Below are 20,767 nucleotides of genomic sequence, written 5' to 3'. Positions count from 1 at the left end.
GTTTTGGACTTACAATCGGTTGCCATAATCTTAAAGGAGCATACTCATACACTTGCAATAATATGAGTGCTCATTACATGTTTCATGCCCACACCAAGAATTTCCAGCTTGATTATAATTTTCAGAGTGGCTAGTTAAATGTAAACTAGTCTCTAAGTTTGTGCATTCTGTACGTAATCTGGTGACATTTGCACCAAGCTACCACTGCCTCAAGGGCCTTTTTAAGGGGTCTCCGCTGCAAGATGGGTCTTCAGTCTCCTCCACACGTAGCGAAAGAGAAAGCAAGTCGCAACATGCTAAAGGGCCTAACTTGAATTGTCACATTTGAATAGTTTTCCTATTACCTTAGGAAGCACCTTATGTAATTTTCTTAATAGTGTGGGAGACATCTCTCTTTCCTATTCATTTTGAGTTTTGAGAAATGATTTTGATTCTAAAACCGATTATTGGACTCAAAATTGATCCAGCTCATGTTTGTTTTGGATTTGAGTCGAAAGCTGAATATTGGGCACAAATTGACGTTTAATTTTGAGTTCAATAATCAGTTTTGGGCTTACAATTGATTCTCATAATGGAAAACAGACATGGCCTTAATTTTGAGTCGAATAATCTGTTTTGGAATCAAAATTGATTCTAAAAATCCAAGAGTAAAAAGGTACAAGTTTCTTTACAATTTTAGGATCATGGCCCCATATACAATTGGCTCTTGACTGATTAAATAACTGGAAGGGGCATACCTGTTTGTAAAAATGCCTCATAGACATATTGTGATGAAAGAGAGTAGTTATATGTACTCACTTATCTTGTTTTAATTTATGGGACTCTTTACAAATTGACCAACTGTGATTAACAAGCCTTTTTGTAACACTGCATTGGAGGTCTGTTATTGAGAGTAGAATTTCATGAAGAAATAGTTATGGTGAAATGGAGTTGTTACATATAGGTATCTGTCTTGTTTAGGCATATGGGTCTTCACCTATCTAATAACTGGTTGGATTACCACTGTGATATCATATGCCTGTTTGTGGTTTCCTCAGTCAGAGATGGAATCCAAAGTGGGTTTCTTCAATGGAGGAATATGTCCTTTTTGTCCTCAAAGAAATTTCTACCATGAAAGAATTGACACAAACTCATGCTCTTATCACTAAATCAGGCCTTAATGACCGTCCTTCTGTAGCGTGCAAACTGATAAGCTTCTCTGCTCTGTCTGCTTCGGGTAGCCTCGAGTACGCCCGATCAGTTTTTATGAAAACTAAGGTGGAAGATTCATTTGTATTCAACACAATGATCAGAGCTTATTCCCAAAGTATTTTCCCTTTAGAAGCTATTCGTCTATACAATAAGATGCAGTCTAAAAGCATAAAATCTGACAATTTTACATACCCATTTGTTCTCAAGGCCTGTGCTAGAGTTTGGGCCATGGAAGAAGATCATGGGCTTGTTGTAGCTAAAAAGGGTGCTGAACTCCATTCAAGGATTATTCAGTCGGGTTTGGATTGTGATACTTTTATTCAGAATTCCCTTATATTCATGTATGCTCAATGTGGAAGCCTCGATCTTGCACGCCAGATATTTGATTTTATGTCGAACAAGACTGTTGTTTCATGGAACACCATGATTGTGGCTTATGACAGAACTAATGATCTTACCTCCTCAAATTCATTACTCCAACAAATTCCTGACAAAAATGTGGTTTCTTGGAATAACATGATTACGAGACATGTCAAGTCTGGTAACATTGAAGCTGCACGGATAGTTTTCGAGAAAATGCCTGAAAGAGATGCAGTTTCTTGGAATTCCATGATTGCTGGTTACATTCAATGTAGAAATTACAGTCATGCATTGAAGCTCTTTCACCAAATGCAGATTAATGGAGTTAGTCCAACTGAGATATCAATCATATCAGTTCTGGGTGCCTGCGCGGAAATTGGTGCTTTGGACATGGGTAAAGAGATTCATGAATTTTTGAGACGGAATGAGTTTAAAATTGAAGGGATTTTGGGCAATGCCCTATTAGATATGTATGCGAAGTGTGGTAACTTGAAGCTCGCCCGTGAAGTTTTTAATGGGATGAGTATAAAACATGTAAGTTGCTGGAATTCAATGATTGTGGGGTTGGCTGTTAACGGGCACTGTGAGGAAGCTCTGGAGTTGTTTTCATCCATGGAGGAAAAACAAGATGAGGTTAGACCTGATAGGGTTACTTTTATTGGGGTGTTTATTGCCTGTAGTCACAAGGGTTTGGTAAAAGAGGGGCAGCATTTCTTTCGCAGAATGGTCGGAGAGTATAAGATAACTCCTGAGATAAAGCACTATGGATGCATGGTTGATCTATATAGTAGGTGGGATTTGCTGGATGAAGCTCATGAGATTATTAAAACGATGCCAATTGATGCGAACAGTATATTATGGAGGACATTGTTGGGGGCTTGTCGGCTCCATGGAAATGTGGAATTGGCAGAGGAAGCCTTTAGAAAGATTGGTGAACTAGAGCCTCTTAGAGATGGAGATTATGTGCTGTTATCAAACATTTATGCTGAAGCTAAGAGATGGGAAGATGTTGAACGAGTGAGAGACTGGATGATTGGTCTGGATGTTCCAAAGAAACCTGGTTGCAGCCAGATTGAATTGAAATAGTGAGAAAGCTTATGTTGGTAAGTTGCACTCAAATTTTGTTCCTAATATATTTTACAATGGCAAAACACACTTAAAAACCACATAATTCTTTGGCATTTGGATCCTAAATTGACTTATTTTCTACCTCTACTTGTTATGTGTGCCTTTTTTCTATACTTACTACGATGCCACTTTGCATTGTCTCTTATCCCTACACTTTATATTTTAGGCAGCACATCCCAAAGCAATTATTTTACATCTTTATGTTTGTATGTACATAAATAAAGAAATTATTTATGTCACAGAAACAGCCTCTCTGCAAAGCAGGGGTAAGGCTGCGTACATCCAGCCCACCCCAGACCCCGCAATGGTGGGAGCCTTGTGCATTGGGCCGCCCTTTTTTTTATGTGTGTATGTAAATACGAACATTAGCTGACCCCAACTAAAGGATTCTTTAGTCAACCCAAACTAGTTTGGGACAGAGGCTTAGTTGAGTTGAGTTGAGTTTATGTGTGTATGTACATTCGAACATATATACATCTTTAGAAAGCAGTTTCCATAATTTTCTTTCCGAAAAACTACAGTCAGGACTGACATAATTTTCGAGTGATCATTAAAATAAATGTCTGAATGAATTGCCCAAATACTGAATGAAGTAGAGTATTGTTTACGCCCATTTTTGGAATTAAGATAAGATCTATCTTGTGAGGCCAAACCATTCATTGGTTATTAGTTCACTGGAATTCGGACAATTATCTACCAACTCCAACTGTCATTTCTTTTAAAATAGGGATAATGATAGTTATTAGCAACCGGATAGAATTTAAAATTCAAAATGGGTAGTTGAAGACAGTTATGACAGGTTTCCTCCAAAAAATGAGCAGTTGTGAACGGTTGCCATGGAAAATCTATATAAGGAGATGAGTGCATCCGAAGATGAGGTCTTAGAACGAATTCAAGACATGTCTTAAATTACATTATCTTACCTTCTTAATGTACATTTTAGAAGAAATAGAATCATCCTCGCTGATGACTATTTCCTTTTAGTTTCGATTCTCTATCACCGCACTGGTGTTTGTTGTGAGTTTCTGTTGCTTTTGACTGAATGGCTGTTTGCTTCATTGTTGCCATTTGTGTTCCTCCATACCTCCTCAGGCTTGGATTTTGGTAACCTAAAGTTCTTTGTTTCTTTAAAAGGCATTAAGAGCATGATGAAGAAGTGAGTTCCCCTCTTCTGAATCGCCTGAAATCCAATCACAGGGGACAAATTGATTACCCCCGCATTGAATTTTAGAGATCAACATTCACTTTTGGAATGCTCGCACACCGTACGATACCAATTTAAGTTTTTGGGTGATCTAGGGATCCATCTGAGTATGGAGCACTACTTTAGGGCCTGTTCAGTTGCGCCTTGGAAATGGAAAGGAAACGGAAAAGGAGGGTATTTTCCGTGGAAATGAGCTAAAATGCCCGTTTTGTTGGTAGGATAAGGAAAGCGCTCGGAAAGCGCAAGTCCGACGTGGAATCCGACTTATCCCACCTGTGAAAGCCATTTCCCCCATTTCGAATCCGTGAGATTTAGTCGGATTTTGGTTATTTTCCGAGACTTTTGTCATGAGAATAGCGTTAAACCCATTTTCTACGCCCTAAACCCACATGCGACTTTCGTCTTCAACACAGCAGCCCTAAACCCATTTTCGTCTTCAACACAGCAGCCCTAAACCCATCTTCAACGTAGCAATACCATTTATCTTTTCATTTCTAAGCTTGTTTTGCATTTATATGATGGGGCTACCATGGATGGTCAGAACCAAAAAATGGAACCCACAGATCAGATATCTGTCGATTCTGATTCTCATGGTATAAAGGGGATAGAAACGGGGGGATCAGAATTGCGTGAAGCAAGTCAACCAAGCTTTGAAAAAAAGAAGAGTTGGAAATTTGATTCTTTCTTTCTATTTTGATGGGTTTGGAGAATTGGGTATTTGTGGAACATGTTTTTTCAGTTTTCGGAAAATGGTTGCCCAACAAAACCTTCGAGAATCCAAAAACAAAAAGGAAGAAGAAAAGAATTGGTTAATGTGTGGACCTTCAAAACAAAATTAAAGTTCACAGACCATATATATATATATGACTACAACTTGTTAGGATCTTTCCTAATGGACAATTTTTTGGGCCCCATTGTAAAAGTGATGGAATTTTGGGGGCCCCTAATGGTACAATTTTGTGGAGAATACTTTGATCAGATGATCTTAGCCCTTTGATCGATTAAAGTCCTGTTAGGCATGGGATGTCAATTTGGCATGGAACAAGACCCAACAGGATCAAGGGCTACGATTACACATTATGTCCCCATCGAAGACATAAATATGGACCATTAGCATTGATCTTGATGGGGACAGTCCGCCTCATCATTTTAATTAATATAGATATATGTGAGAAATTGTGAAAACCTAACCACAAGGGAGTCCCATTGGATGCAAATCATCCAACAGCATTTATCATCTCTTCAATTTTACATTTTCAATGCAGTCTGAAATGCGGTTAATCCGGATCTAACGGGGTGCCCTTGCGGCTGGGTTTTTTGGAAGGGTAACCTTTAGATTTATAGGGCACTCATAATGGGGTCCACTTAGGGGTGTGATTTGGGTTAGGTTGAGTTGAGCTTTTGCTAAAAAATGAATTGGAGTCAACTTGAACCCGACCCAATTTTATGGTAAAAGCTCAACCCAATTTGCCAAACATTGACTCGAGTTGCACCCCTAGGACCACTCTCGTGTCTTCAATGCGATCTAAATTGGGTGCTCCCATGCCTATTATGGTAATTATCATGTGGGTGGTCCCACCCAAAATTTGTGTTTTATCAAATATCTCATGGGATCATTTTCCTTGCTTTGTTAACAAAGTAAAATGTGCTCATGGCACATAAATGAGATCACATATTTTTACTAAGAAGTCACCAACCATGCTTGTGAGTTTTCAAATACTACTTTGAATTAAAAAAATAGAGGGGGTATAATAACAAATAGGGAAAAATACACTTAGACCCCCTTGTGGTTTCTGACACATTCAACTTAACCCGTAATGTTTAAAAAGTTACAAGTAGACCCCCTGTGGTTTCAATTTGAGTATTTTTTTTGTATTAGTGGACTATTTGGTAGGCTTAGGGGGCATAACTTGCTTAATATGTGGTAAAGAACATATTTTGTGATGTTTCTTTTTCGTTTCCCTGTCAACTGAATGCACATTCCTGTTGTTTCTTTACTGTTTCTTTTCCGTTTCCTGGCAACTGAATGCGCACTCTTACTGCTTTCTTAGCAGTTTCTTTTCCTTTCCGTTTCCTTCTGCCACGTCATTTCCTTTTCCTTTCCGTTTCCTGCACGCAACTGAACAGGCCCTTAGGGATCTCGTGTATGTTCTTTTCATTCGATTGTTGAGTTAGTCTTCAAGGGTATCTTGTCCCTAGTTCTTCTTCGCATTCTCTTAGGCATTGTACTAAAAGATTGGGCAGTGATCTTGGTCTTTCCATTGTATCATCTTTCCTTTTTAATATAGTGGTAGGGGTCCGCCTAACCCCAGCTTACCCATAAAAAAAAAAGTTTTTGGGTGATCAAAGAAGTGCACAACGAAGATCATCATGCAAATAAGGACAAATTACTTGAGTCTAGCAGAATTACGTGGAAAAATGGCACCGAAAATTGACATCATCCTTGGGGGTGGATGATATCATCGAATGCACAGAATTTGCTGAATAAGATTAGTGACCAAATCAGTGAGCGATAACTCTTTGTTCTTCGGCAAGATTGCAAGTTATTTGGTAAATTGACCAAGGTAGGAACAATTGCACTGTGACATGTATTATATATTTTCTTAGAGTCACTAGAAATTCCAGATTACCTACTCAAAAAATTCTCTATCTTGGAAGTGTTAGAATGACAAGTTATAGTGCATCAGACTTGTAAATTGTGACAATAGGACTCTGGTGTTAAACTGTCCTATATCTCTTCTCTTCAAGTAATTTCTCTATCAATCACTAAGAAGGAAATGAAAAATTCTTCCTTTCATACCACAGCAAGATATATCTCAAAAATTGAAGTCTTTGATGTAACATAAATTATTTCATAACAAAACCAATTCTATTAACTATACTGCCACTATGCATGGTAGCTGAAGCATATTCATCGGTCAACACAAGGCAGCTCTTCTAATTTGTTATAATATAATATTGTGCCTGCACGACCACCATGGTATTTGTTTATTATTAGTCGACATGTTTGGTTTAGCCATGCTTATTATTATTATTTTGTAAGCATGGTTTAGCCATGTATAGTCGTGTGCAAAATTAGTAGAAAAATACATATTTTATTAACCTAATCGACTCAACAAATTGGAAAGGTTCATCGTTAATCAGGTGGAATATCTTCCCTATCCTCGAATAAAAAAATAGTGAACAATTAAAATTTTATAAATTTCGATAGGGGTGTCAACTTATCCACTTATCGATCCATTCAAATCCCTTAATGGTCAGATTGGATTCAAAGTGTTCTTCGGATCCTACTTCACATGTCTCGGTCACTATCCATTTCAAATCGAACCGTCCATTGGAGTGTCCTAGTAGGTCTCAATGGTGAGGGTGAGCAGCCGTCACAGCACAGTGGTAGACTGACTTAGGGTCAATAGTTAGAGAAGCCAGAGAAGAGGATTTCTATTAGTTTTTTTTTGGATCCGAAGGGAAATGGTTTCGGACTCTATGATAGGGATCCGAAATGTGTCATGGATCCTAGTAATGTGTCTAGATCCTGTCCATCTAACCGTCTGAGACCATTGATAGTCCTACATTTCGAATAACTATTTAAGTTTGTTACAGTTTCCCAAAATCCATCAATAACCAATCATAAAAGTATTTAATAAAGACAATAGTCGGAGACACACGGGAGTGTAAATATCATTTCCATCTGGGTATATATCTTAGAAAGCCAAATCACAAATGGTTTGATACAAGAAGTCTTACCCACCTTATATATTTGAAAAGTTAGATGATTGACTGCGTACCTACTCGAATCGATTAGAAATGTCTCTCCTTGAGATGTTTAGAACAAGTTGTATTCCAACGGGTAACACATGACATGACTTGGGTTCCACTTTATTAATATAAGTGATTACTAACTCTTGCACGCAATCAAAACTCATGTTCCAAAAAGAAAGTGGTAAGAGCTTTAGTATACTTTGTAATTAAATTATTATGGGCGATGATATTTTCACCCCTCTGCAGTACACATTCGCCCCCTTTTAACGTGATTTTGACGTCAAAAAGCATTAAAATTGCCCGCTGTTCATGTTATAAGGGGGTGAATGCGTACTGCAGAGGGATGAAAATATCATCTCCATTTATTATTTGTTGATCATCAGTCATAATCATTGGACCCGTTAATGTGAAATTGCCATTACACCATGGGATTCTGCAAAAAATATTTTTGAAACTTACTAAGAAGTTGTGGAAGTTTATGAAACTATTGAAACACATTCACAGTGGATTTAGGCCTTTTGTTTCACTTTTTAGACCGTGTATGACAACCATGAAAAAATATTCCATGGAATATAAGTGGCTCCAGTTGTGAGTGATGGATTTTGAGAGGGTGGAAGTGAGGGAGCATGAAAAGCACTTGCAAAATGATATATTCGCCTCCTTTTCTTCACCTGACCACCCCTTGTAGTGTAAAATGAACAGTTATAAGTACAATACAGGGGGTGTCCCAGGAAAAAGGGAGAAATATATCACTTCCCAAATATTTTTTTCATGTTAATCCCTTAAAAGACACTTCATTGTTTCATTATAAAAGCCATACCAGAATTAGGGAACTTGGTCCTATCTTGGGTCCGGGCAAAAGTAATGTTAGGATGGGTGACCTCAAAGGAAATTCTTGCTTAGAAGAAATGGAAAACTTCTCTCAGACTGTTGAACCAATCACCTTTGTAGAAAGGCACCTATACTTTGCTTATGAAAATTAGAATATAAGGTTCTTAAGTAACAATTTTCTCAGAAATAATCAATATGGGCTGTTCATCAAAGCTTTATTGTGCTCGAGAAAGAACCACGGCCTGGTCGGATTACAAGCTTCAAAGGTGTGGCGGCCATGGTGAAAGGCACTCCTAACCCATCTAGTTAGATATTGAATTTTTCTCTAAATTGAATGCCCAAGAACTGTAGGATTCATTTTGGTAAATGTCTAACTACCCATATGAAACTCTTTTCTTTCTTTTTCTATTTGTTGGGTAGGGTATTACTGTGTATTACAAGTCTAAAATACTAATCATCCCTCACTCACATACTCCATTACATAAGCATATATTAATATTGGCACCGACATTTTGTCTCCTTTAAAGCAACTTACTCATTCAAAATACCCCTCAGATCACGGTCCAATGCAACGTATTCATTCAAATTAAATTTAAATACTTAAATTAGTAACTGAAATGCCAAAAAAGTCCTCCGCCCACTCTCTGTCTCTGAAATTCGGCACTTATGGCTATTGATATTGGCACTACATTGTTTTAATAATTGCACTAACTCCCCTTGTCTTTATGTTAACCCTGTCAGATCGTTAAGACAATCTGAGTTATTGCAATTATCAAAACATATAGTTCAAATATCAATAGCCGTTACCAAGGAAAGGATCATTGACCAGGGGTACTTACGTAATTAGACAATTAGCAGGGTGTATCCTTTCACTGCAGCGTAGTACCTTATTATTCCGTCCCACATCAACCGCTGTCAATCCGACGGACGAGAACAAAAGTTCTAGATTTTGGACGATCAAGATCTCTCCAAAAAAGCTGCAATGAATATGTGTAGGTACGTCTGACTCTGGATCACAGTCGGATTTGGATAATGACTCACACACTGCATAAAAACTCTACAAATAGAATCTATAATTGACTGAAAATATCCGACTACTGCCCGTTATTTACGGTCAGTAAAACGGGCAAGAGAGAGAAAAACGCGCTCCAAACTCCAAAGCAAAGTCTATCGCTTTCTCTCTCTAAAGTCTAAACCCAACTCCTTTAAGCCTATTTTATTCTTCACACACAATTGACGATCGCTCTGTCTCTCCCTGCAGAGAAGGTGGCGCACGATAAAGTGGTGCGCCGCCTGGGGTGAAGTGCGCCAATGGGTCAGGGATTGAGTTGCAGAGTGACCCATGAAAATGGGCTTTTTTTGGCTGCCCAAGTGGGAGATTTTGATACGGTTGAAGGTCTTTTAGAGAGAGAACCAACCCTTTTACAACATACCACGGCTTATGATAGACTCTCTGCTCTTCATATTGCTGCTGCTAATGGTCAGATCGAGGTGGGTTTTTTGTTTTCTTTGTAGGTTTTTGTGGGTTTTTTTTTTGGCTTTTGGGTGATTGGTTTTTTGGATTTTGGGTTGATGGGTTTTTTGTTTTGCAGGTGCTTTCTATGATTTTGGATCGATCTGTTCATCCAGATGTCTTGAATCGGCGTAAACAGGTGAGTGATTTATGATTTTGATCCATTTTATTTTGGTTTGGTTTTATGGGGGATTGGATTGGTAATTTTATGTTTGTTTGGGGGGTGGTTTAGACTCCCCTTATGTTGGCTGCAATGCATGGGAAGATCAGTTGTGTGAAGAAGCTACTGCAAGCAGGTGCAAATGTATGTGTGATTCCAATTTTAATTTTCTTTCTTTTACTTGATTTTTTATATATTTTTTTGGTCTATGACTTAGTAATTGATCTGGGTTTTGTTTGGTTTTTGTTAGATTTTGATGTTTGATTCCTTGCATGGAAGAACTTGCTTGCATTACGCCGCGTATTACGGCCATTCAGATTGCCTTCAAGCCATTCTCTCTGCTGCCCATTCCACTCCTGTTGCAGATTCTTGGTGGGTTTTTAGTTTTTACTCTGTCTTGTAATAGATAATTATATTCATTGCTCAATTGATTGAGATCATTAGTTGTAATGAATTTGTTTGTCATTGATTCTTTGTTTTTGGGATAAAAAAACAGGGGATTTGCGAGATTTGTGAATATTAGAGATGGTAATGGAGCGACACCGTTGCACCTAGCGGCGAGGCAGAGACGGCCTGAATGTGTTCATATTCTTTTAGACAATGGAGGTCTTGTCTGTGCTTCTACGGGCGGATATGGGTAATTTGTTATGAACTTGAAAGAAGTTCTGTTTTACTCAATGAAGCATAGTTTAGATTTAGGGAGGATTTTGTATCTTTTGAATTCATAGAATTCTTTATTGCAGCTTCCCAGGGAGTACCCCACTTCATTTGGCAGCTCGTGGGGGGTCTTTGGATTGTGTTCGAGCGTTGCTTGCTTGGGGAGCAGATCGACTTCAAAGAGATCCTTCTGGGTAAACCTCTATAAGCCCTGTTTTTGCCGTTCGTCAAGTAGAATGAACTTTAGTTTGTAGTTCATATTGAAAAAGGAAAAAACAAACTTTTGTTTCAAACTTGTCTGGATCTCAATTACTACATGATTATGTAATTATGTTCAAATGTCGGTCTAATATGGATTGGAGTATGGAGAAGATGAAGGAGTTTCTATTCCTGGATCATCTAAAGCTTAGTCATACTGGATTGGGTTTTTTCATTCTTTGAAGTTAAGATGTAGTGATTGGTGTGCTTGGGATCTCTGTAGTCAGGAAGCACCTGTGCTTAATATAGTTTTGTTTTAGTTTTTGTTGATGGGATTGGTTATATTTATACTTGCAAAATTATGCGTTCATATCTAGTTTTTGTTAGGCAAGAGATTGTGTAGAAGCATTCAAGACTCTTTGGGTGCCTTATTAATCATATTGTCGATACCTGAACTAGATTGTAATTAACATTGGGAGGAAATCACCATTCAAAAAAAAAACATTGGGAGGAAACCTAATTCCCTGATTGCTCATTTCTTTTCTGTACTTATCTTTAAGTTTATGATTCCTTTTAGTTCTAGTTTAATGGCCTTTTTCATCATTGTAGAAACCAAAATAGATTGCAATTAGCATTTGGAATAAATGTAACTCCCTGTTTGGCTCTCTATTTCCTCTACCCATCTTTAAATTTATAGGTCCTTTTAGTTACCCAATAATCTGTTAGATTTCATAAAGGGCTGCAAGATCGTATTCAGTCAGTAAGATTTCCCGTACTTATATGTTATGTTTACTAGTATTGATATGATGCGATATTTACATAAAGTAATTCTGAATTGGTACTGGTAGGATGAGATTTGTTTAACTGTGACCTATTGTATTAAATTTAATATTTTCTGAAAACATAACAATTTCCTGATGAAACTCACATCTGGATGTGACCAAGATTTTGAGTTCTAATATTAGCTGGCTCCTGCAGGAGAATACCACACTTGGTTGCGCTGAAGCACAAACATAGGGCATGTGCAGCATTGCTGGATCCTACATCAGCTGAGCCACTGGTATGGCCGTCGCCCCTCAAGTTTATCAGCGAACTTAACCCAGAGGCAAAGATCCTGTTAGAGACGGCTTTGATGGAGGCTAACAGGGCAAGGGAGAAAGACATCTTGAAGGGTACAACATTTTCATCGCCATCCTCGGCGCATTCTGATGGTGGCCTTTATGATGATACTAATGAGGTACTTTCTCCCTCTTGCATTAAGTTTCATTTCTTGAAATGTAAATTCTGTAGACAATTCGATATGGTACATGAACAATATAAGATAGTATATGTTCAGGCCTAACCTTTTTAATTTTACAATATAGCTGAAATACTACCAATGACTAAATCTCTTGATTTTTACTGATATATGGACATTTTTTTTCCAATAACTGCCTGTATTTTGGTACAAGAATTCTTCAAAATCTGTGAAATGTTCAGTTGACCAAATGTTTCTGTTGCTTACATTTCACCCATTTCTGACAAGGAACATCGATAGACTTGGCAGAAAGAAATTTGGACATTTAGTAAGAACTAGCTGAAAAGAATTCGATCTCTATTTTGCTAAGCTTTTCAATTCCCAATAATTTGATGCTGATAAGTAAAGCACCTTAATTTATTTTGGCAAAAAGATATCTTCAGTATCTGTTAACTGTTCAATTTGACCAAAGATTCATTTGCTTATATTTCACCCATTCTTGGACACCCATTTTTGAGAGTCAGAACTTTAAACATATAGTAGTAAAGGATTCTAATGTGATGTCTTAAGAAACAACAAAAAAATAAAATAATTGTAAACTATTGAGAGTCCAACTTGATGATTTCGATGAAATATTTGACAGGCCAGCGAAACGGAGCTCTGCTCCATTTGTTTCGACCAGGTTTGTACAATCGAGGTCCAAGACTGTGGTCACCAGATGTGTGCTCACTGCACATTGGCTCTTTGCTGCCACAACAAGCCCAACCCTGCCACCTCATCCTTATCCGCCCCTGTCTGCCCCTTTTGCCGCAGCAACATAGCTCAATTAGTGGTTGCCAAGATCAAGAACGACGACATAGACATGGACAACCCCTCAAAACTAAGGAAATCAAGGAGGTCCAGGAATTTCAGTGAGGGCAGTAGCAGCTTCAAGGGCTTATCTGCAATGGGTTCTTTCGGGAAGGTGGGCGGACGTGGTTCGGGAAGAATTTCCAACAGTAATGATGATCACATTGACAAGCCTTGATATGCGCAGTTGGATTGGTTGCTTAATGGGTATATAGAGACAAATTGGTGAGTAGGTTTTGGCATTCTTAGAGGCAGAGGAGGAAAGGAATAAGGAGGGATTATTTTGCATTTTGGGTTGGTTATTTGGTTGCTATGAAGCTAGAAGGTTTGGGTCCGAAAGGAGTATGTATCATGTTTACATCAGTTATAGCAGTATGGGTTTGAATGTAACTTTGTAGGATTCTCTCTTTTTAAGGAATTTCCTTCAATGGCTGCTGCAAAACGTAACAGCTTTTTTGTTTTCTTCCTTCAAAAGTCAGGAAAATGTTTGCCTACTAGCTGTGGAAGAGTTTGAAATATCATTTCTTCTCTTTGATGTTGGTGAATGGGTCCCATGAGAGAGAGAGAGAGAGATTGGCGCCCATGAGAGAGAGAGAGAGAGAGAGAGAGAGAGAGATTGATTGGCTCCTTGTGTTTGGTCAACATTGTGACATGGATGGGAAACGACTAACATTGTGATTTCATCATCTAATGAATTCATGCCAAAGAATAAGATAAACCACAGACGAAGGTTCCTATTTGTATCCATACACTTATAAATCTGTATACCATACACTATAATTCTGTGTATATACCATCGCCACCGACCAATTGGTGCAGCTAAAATTCATGCCATCTCTACCGTTCAATCTGTTCAATACCATCAATGAGCCATAACATCGAAGATCATAGATCGCGGGATCGCCACCGCCAAACACTTGGATTTTCTTCACGAATCTAATAAATAACATCCTAATTAACGACGAAGATTAGATTATGGGTGGTCCACAAAAGTTCCACTCATCAGATTGATAAGATTTATCGATCAATGCAATGCTTGGGATGTGGGCCATTCAAAGGTTTAAACATCATTCGTGTTGAATTGTGTGGCCATCACAGCCCTCCGTTCGATCGGAGATTCATGATGGTGGTGATCATCATGTGACAATCTCTAGACACGAATTGCAGAAACCCACATTTTCAAAATACATTTGTAATTATGATTTTTTAATAAAAAATAATTTTCCAAACGAAAAAAATTTATTCTCCCCATTTTCTTCCCCGGCAGCCCGGCGAAGAAAATGGCGAATGGGATGAATATATTACTTGCCTTTTTCAAAATAGGTGTGTATCAATTCCATGGCATGTAAATTGAGGATATTATGAAAAAATAAATTTATCTCATCAGTTAATGAATCAGCCAGGTGTGGGTAGCTCATCAGGTAGTTGACAAATAGCACAGCGTTTAATCACTTGTGTCCATACATTTTAATTAGGATAATCTTTCGGATCAATAAAAATGTGAAGTTGTGCATAATGTTTATGTAAGATTACCAAAGGCTTTTATTAAGGATAATAGTCAATGTCATTTCAAATATCTCTTAATCAAATCATCTCAAATAAAAATAAATCTCTTATGACCATCCAAAAATCTTATACAAGTCTTTTGATCATGTATTGTCTCATATAACTCACCTTGAACTTGCTTGATTAATTTGTCGATTATATCACGGTTACTTGCTACATTTAATTTTTCCTCCTATTAACATACATGTGTTAAAGTAATATGTTTCAGGAACCCCCACCCCATCCTTCTCTACAAATAAAACCTCCAGCTCAATCACTTTTTTCTCTCCCTTCGTTCTTTATTACTCTCAAATGGGGATTCAGAGCCCTTTCAGGAATCCCTACCGCATCCTTCCTATTTAAGGCTTTTCACTAAAACTAAAAGGTGGCAATGCTTGTACCTCCCATTGCTGCATAACCCATGACACCACTCTCTGGGAAAATTCTCTGCGATGTACGAAGATGAGTTATGGGACGCTATGTATTCCTCAAGAAAATCTATAAATACATTCAGCAGGATGAGAGATCCCTGGATCCGATGATCATTTTATTTTTGGGATCACTCCCCCTGCATCGACCCAACCCAAGGAACCCATATTTTGTTGAAATTTTTTTGTTGAGGGTACTGTTGATGATAGAAAACAGAAACTTGTTGCTTCAAGGCGTGATATCACTTTCCTTAAGACAAGATTCGCCCCCACTAGTAGTGTGCAAAGGGGATCCGCGAATTGCCTCTAAGATACAATGAAGCCTAGTAGGGAAGCCCTACTAATGTTTGATGACGCGTAGCACTAGCGGAATCAAACCCGAAATGCCCTTCCGAAATTTCAAGCCTTAGAGAAATCTCTAGATTCTGTTTCTGCAGAAAAACAGTATCTAGAACAGTAAACAAAAGAAAAACAGTATGTAGAAATACTTGGGGATTTTTGTAGGAGTGTAGAAGAGAGTGTAAAGTCTGTCAAAATTGTCAATTCGATTTCTATATGAAATGACTGAAGTTTGCACATTTTTATAGACCATCTGGTGTCTTTTCAGTGTGAAAAACACCTCTACAGGGCACCTATCGCTCGTCGCGACGTTGCGTAAGTGCAAAGTGCGCCTAAAAAAGCGCCACTATGCGCCCTATAGCCCATTGCCCACGCCGCGCGCGCGCGTGCGAACGGTGCGTTGCACCGTCCCGCGGGTCCAACCATGGGTTCAACCCAATGTGCAATCAACAAGAGTTAGAAAATGTAGTGCTTTATAAGCCATTCTCTTTCTTTTCTCTCATCCGGTACGGGACTATCTTTTCAACTACAATTCTACATCCTTTTGTAAAAGCAAATATTTCCAAGAAAACATTTTCTTTTTTCCAAACGCTTTTGATAAAACATTTTCCAAAACACTAAAACATGTAATATACATAATTTTGAAAATGCAAAATCACTAACATATTTTTCAACCCGACCCAACCCGATTTCCAATTCGGGTTGGGTCGGGTTGACCCGATTTGATATGGTACCAATTGTTGACCACCTCAACTCAAGCCGGGTTGTTTTGGATTTTGAGAACCAATAGTGAGTCACCAATCATCAGTTTTTAACTCACAATCGGATCTCAAAATCCAAACCAAACAGGGACTAACAATTAACAAAGGAAAATGTTATCTGCACTACTATATTTTGATGATCACACTCCTCACTTTATTAAAGTACGGTATGGCCCGCACCATAGGATTATCCAAACCGTCCATTGTGGACTGTGGAGACTATTTCAATGTTGAAAAAGAAAAACACATATACAAAACTTCTTCAGATGGAGCCCAAATTCGGGTTTCGGGTCGGGTTGGGTTTCCCGACAGCCCAACTTGACCTGACCCGATTTCCAATTCGGGTTGATTTTTCCCAACCCAACCCAACCCGATTTGCGAAAAAGCTTAACCTGACCCAACCCAAATTCGGGTTGAACCCGACCTGCGTGGGAACATCCAAGTAACAACGATGGTTTCAAATTACACTACCATATTTTATAATGGCACTACTCACCATATGTTGATGATCTCACTCCTCACTTTATTAAAATGTACGGTATGGCCCGTACCATAGGATGATCCAAACCGTCCATTAGATGGGCCACTGCCTACATAGGTTGTGCCCCAAAACTAATTTTCATAGGTTGATACAAACCCTCCGATCTATAGATGGTTAGAGGTTGATCCAAACCGTCCATGTGATGGAACACAATATCAATCGGTTGTGCCCGAAAAATCATTTCCATCGGTTGATCCTAGCCTTCCAATCGATATAGGCTGATCCTAGCCCTCCAATCGATAGAGGTTTCCATAATTGTTGTTCCTCTTTAGGTGCCCGGAATCCGTCAATATTTTGCACGTGTCCTGCATGAGTAATATAAAGTAGTTCTTGAGTCATATGTCTTTACCTCTTCTTAGTAGTTTTTTTTCCGTAATTGTCATAGACATGTACCAGTGTCGGTACTTTTCGTATGTAGATTACGATTTTATCCTCAAACAATTTCTCATAGAGATAGATGTTAGATATCAGCAAATGGGTTAATGGTAAAAGAGTAATGCTGACGTGTAAATCCCAGATAAAAAGAAAAGAAATTTTTTTTTCCTCCCGCTGTATCGTAGTAGATTCCTCGTAGGACATTGGTCGAATATGTTAGCCCGGCAATATCACCCAGAGACTCCCACTGTTGCAATCATACTCAGAATAGAAACCCATGTCTTTGTAAGTTGTAACTGCATGATTTATACAAGTGATTAAACCGGCCACCGAAAACCTCGATTACAAATTATTGCACCATCGATTTGGTGTTTGAGGTCAAAATTGGCTGAACATATTGAACACATACATGATTGCCAAAGAGGGAAGTTGAATTTCACTACCAATGCAATTTTTATAGTATAATATGTCATAAAAGTGATTCTGCTCAGTCGAGCATATAACTTATTTGCTAAGTTGGCCAAAAATATAGTAGGGCCTACATTGTTTGGGTGATGCAAAGTTGCAAACCATTCATTTGATGGGCCCCGACATAGATAGGGCATGCCCCAAAAATCAGCTCCATAGAATCATCCCAACCCTTCGGTTTGTGGAGGTTTAAATGGACGGGTATAAACCTCCACAAATCTGTCCATTTTTAACCTCCACAAATCGAAGGGTTGGGATGATCAAATAAAGCTGCTTTTTGGGGCACACCCTATCTATGTCAGGGCATATCAAATGAATGCTTTGGATCATCCAAACAATGTGGGCCCACTGTGTTTCTGGCCGACCAAGCAGATAACATCCGTGGAGAAACACTTTCCCCATAGATACTACTCCATACTGCCTAATACAAGATAAACTATTTAGAAGGTAAATTAGGACAAACACAAGGAATCTTTTAATCACTAAAACTTAATGAGAAGGTACCTTATATTATTATTGTAGCCTAGAACTACTAACAGAATTAAAATGCAGAAGTCAGAAGTCAGAACTCTCTTAACCCAAAGGAATTTCTTGGTAGGGTTGCCTTCAATTAAATGAGCACAGTCCCTTTCGTAGTTAAAAAAAAAAACAGTTGGACTGATTTTTAAGGAAAGATGGAATCCACTTAGAACTATAGAAAAGGATTTTTCACTCACTTCTACTAGAAAAGTTCAAGAAAAGCATCAAATTTTGTGAGGGTGTGATGATCCTCCATCAATTTCAGGACTGTCCACACACACATGAAAATAGTACTGGAACTCCATAGCCATTGGGATGACTTATATCTCTGTTGGGTCTCCTTTCAACTTGTGAACCAAACCATGGGGAAGAATTTTGCACATCTCTAACCAAAACTACTGACCCATCAGCTCCAACTTGTGGAGGAGCAATATTGCCATCCACAAAAAGAGAGTTAGGTTCAGAGACTGATTGACTTCCGATGAAATCATCGAGTTCAACACCGATCGAATTCTGATTCCTCCTATAAATATTAGCAGCTCTTCTCTCTACTTCAAGAAAATGGCCCAAGGATGGAGGATTGTTGGGACTCTCACTGTTACCACAAGCTTTTGTGCAGAGAGAGAACCATGTCTTGGATTTGTAGCTTTTCTTCCCTTCTGTAATTTCGGTTTTTCTTCCTCTGACCGTTCTTCCCGAGAGCTCTAGAATGCTAGAAGCACCGATAAGATTCCCGAGTGTGATGCTCTTTTCATGAAAGAAGGACCCAGTAGACTGCAATGGATTACCAGACGGTAAATTGAGATAAACATTAAAAATTGTATTGAAACATAACTTCCCAAACTCATTACTTTCAAATGTTTAGCTCTAAATTGCAATCAGATAGTAATATGGGACAAACAACACTCCAGGTGTTGAAATTTAAAGAACATCCAAAACATAGCACTAAGCACTTACGTAATACAGGACAAACATTGAATGGTAAAATATATAACATCCCAAACTCATTTAGCTTAAGCTATAGTGTAGTTACAAATGTTCAGTTCCACATTGCAGTAAAATAGTAAATATGGGACAAACATCACTGCAATTGTTGAAATATGCAGAACATCCAAAACCTATCTTAGCCCTAAGCTCTCACGTAATCATGGACTCAAAATTAAGTCATGAAACATAGCATCCCCAAATTATGTCACCCTAAGTTTGTTATGTAACCAATCTTGTATGCATTGGTCATTAATCCATACTAGTTGCACCCTGTTTGTTCTGGATTTTGAGAATCGATTGTGAGTCCAAAACCAATTATTTGGACTCAAAATTAAACGTATTTTCGAGTCACATAATCAGTTTTGGACCCACAATTGATCCTCAAAATCCAAAACAAACAGGGCCTTAGTTTTTATCTTTTATGGTTTGAGTTTCCTAGCAGTGGGGAGCACAAGGACTGAAGGACCCATCAATGTCATTGATGGGTTTGGGACTATATGGAGTACATGGGAAAAAACACAGAGATCATCAAACTCTGAGAAGAGTGAAGGGAGGTAAACTGTTTTAGTACAGAGAATATAAAAGTTCCAACTTCATTGGATGAAAAAAGAAAAAAAGAAAAAAAACAAGATCCTGACCCTATGCAGCTGGGTCAGGTGTTCCATCACTAAAATTATTTTCTGAGATAAGAAAAATGAGACAAAAAACAAACAAAATAACTGGCATGTTTTCTTTTCCAAATTTGTTTTCCTGTTCTACTAATGTGCATATATTTATATCTAGAACCAAACACAAGCATTGAAGAAAAAAAAAGAAAAAAAGAAAAAAAAACGAAGGAAAACAATATTATGATGGATCTTTTTCTTTGGTCTCTAACCTCTGTATCCAAGTCTGATGAAGAATCAGAAGAACTTGGAGAACCAGTGACTAAAGTGCTGAATGAAATGGACCCAGAAAAGTCACGGTTTCTGATCAATCCAACCCTCATGTTCAAGGGCTGCAAGCCAAGGGGCCATCCATCATCCTGTCATTAAAATCAATTAAACAATAAGGAACAAACTAGACCACCATATAAACTCAAATTAATAAAAAGAAGAAGAACCCAGACACCCAGTTACTGAAAAGAAGAAGAGAAAATAGGTACAAAGACCCAGTTGGGTATTCAGGGAATAGTACAGAAAATATTGGGAAGCAACCCAAAAAGGAGAAAAAAAAAAAACCTGTTGAGCCATTACTCTAGCTAGTACCACTCGGGCAGATTGATGACCAAGAGATGAGTAAAATCACTCCAAACTACAAAAAGGAATAGTCTCTAGTCCCTCCACAGAGGAGATGAACAAAAGGTACATGGGCTTTTGAAGAAGAAAAATGATACCTTAGAAGAGAGAGAGTTGATTTTTTTGGTAAAAAAAAAGGCCTCGAGCAAAGAGAAAGGAAAGAAAACAGGGACCAACGAATGAATGCAATTCCATTTATACACTGCTTCCTCTATGACAGAGCTTCAGCAATCAACGGAAAAAGCAATAGAATATTATAATCACTAAGATGCTTTCAACAACCAACCAAAAGAAAAGGTTAAATACAGAGTGTCATTATCAAAGTAAGAGGGTGGGGGTATCATTTTGCTTTAATATTTTGTACAAAAAAGGAAAAGCGGCATCTGGCCTTGCTTCTAAACATCCCATCATTTTATCCTTAGGGTAAGCTGACTGGATGA

At 38.2% G+C, this 20,767-nt stretch overlaps 2 protein-coding genes and 1 pseudogene across 5 annotated transcripts; 2 read left to right on the top strand and 1 right to left on the bottom strand.

Moving 5' to 3' along the window:
• Window positions 1-35: 35 nt before the first annotated feature.
• Window positions 36-2,762, top strand: LOC143850761 (pentatricopeptide repeat-containing protein At1g74630 pseudogene; annotated as a pseudogene).
• A 6,893-nt stretch (window positions 2,763-9,655) lies between these two features.
• On the top strand, window positions 9,656-13,529 carry LOC143850851 (putative E3 ubiquitin-protein ligase XBAT31). Of its 2 annotated transcripts, none has more exons than XM_077360119.1 (8): window positions 9,656-9,964; window positions 10,066-10,125; window positions 10,219-10,290; window positions 10,397-10,518; window positions 10,643-10,783; window positions 10,890-10,997; window positions 11,980-12,238; window positions 12,882-13,529. In XM_077360119.1, exons 1-8 carry the CDS (start codon window positions 9,785-9,787, stop codon window positions 13,263-13,265), a joined length of 1,326 nt encoding a protein of 441 aa, XP_077216234.1. In that variant the 5' UTR covers window positions 9,656-9,784; the 3' UTR covers window positions 13,266-13,529. The 2 variants fall into 2 exon arrangements, with proteins under 2 accessions (XP_077216234.1, XP_077216235.1); XM_077360120.1 differs by having other exon boundaries at window positions 9,780-10,014; window positions 10,058-10,125.
• Window positions 13,530-18,033: 4,504 nt separating this feature from the next.
• LOC143850905 (uncharacterized protein At3g17950-like) lies at window positions 18,034-20,551 on the bottom strand. 3 transcript variants are annotated; one of them, XM_077360191.1, is made up of 3 exons: window positions 20,286-20,551; window positions 19,928-20,074; window positions 18,034-18,837 (listed from the first exon to the last, which is right to left on the bottom strand). In XM_077360191.1, exons 2-3 carry the CDS (start codon window positions 20,036-20,038, stop codon window positions 18,325-18,327), a joined length of 624 nt encoding a protein of 207 aa, XP_077216306.1. In that variant the 5' UTR covers window positions 20,039-20,074; window positions 20,286-20,551; the 3' UTR covers window positions 18,034-18,324. The 3 variants fall into 3 exon arrangements, with proteins under 3 accessions (XP_077216306.1, XP_077216305.1, XP_077216307.1); XM_077360190.1 differs by having other exon boundaries at window positions 20,271-20,550; XM_077360192.1 differs by having other exon boundaries at window positions 20,426-20,547.
• Window positions 20,552-20,767: the final 216 nt, after the last annotated feature.

Source organism: Tasmannia lanceolata, unplaced genomic scaffold (assembly GCF_043159265.1).
Source record: "Tasmannia lanceolata isolate RefF3 unplaced genomic scaffold, GAP_Taslan_0.1 ptg000018l, whole genome shotgun sequence".
NCBI lineage: Eukaryota > Viridiplantae > Streptophyta > Magnoliopsida > Canellales > Winteraceae > Tasmannia > Tasmannia lanceolata.
The sequence above is the reverse complement of the archived record's forward strand: the minus strand, read 5'-3'. Positions and strand labels throughout refer to the sequence as shown.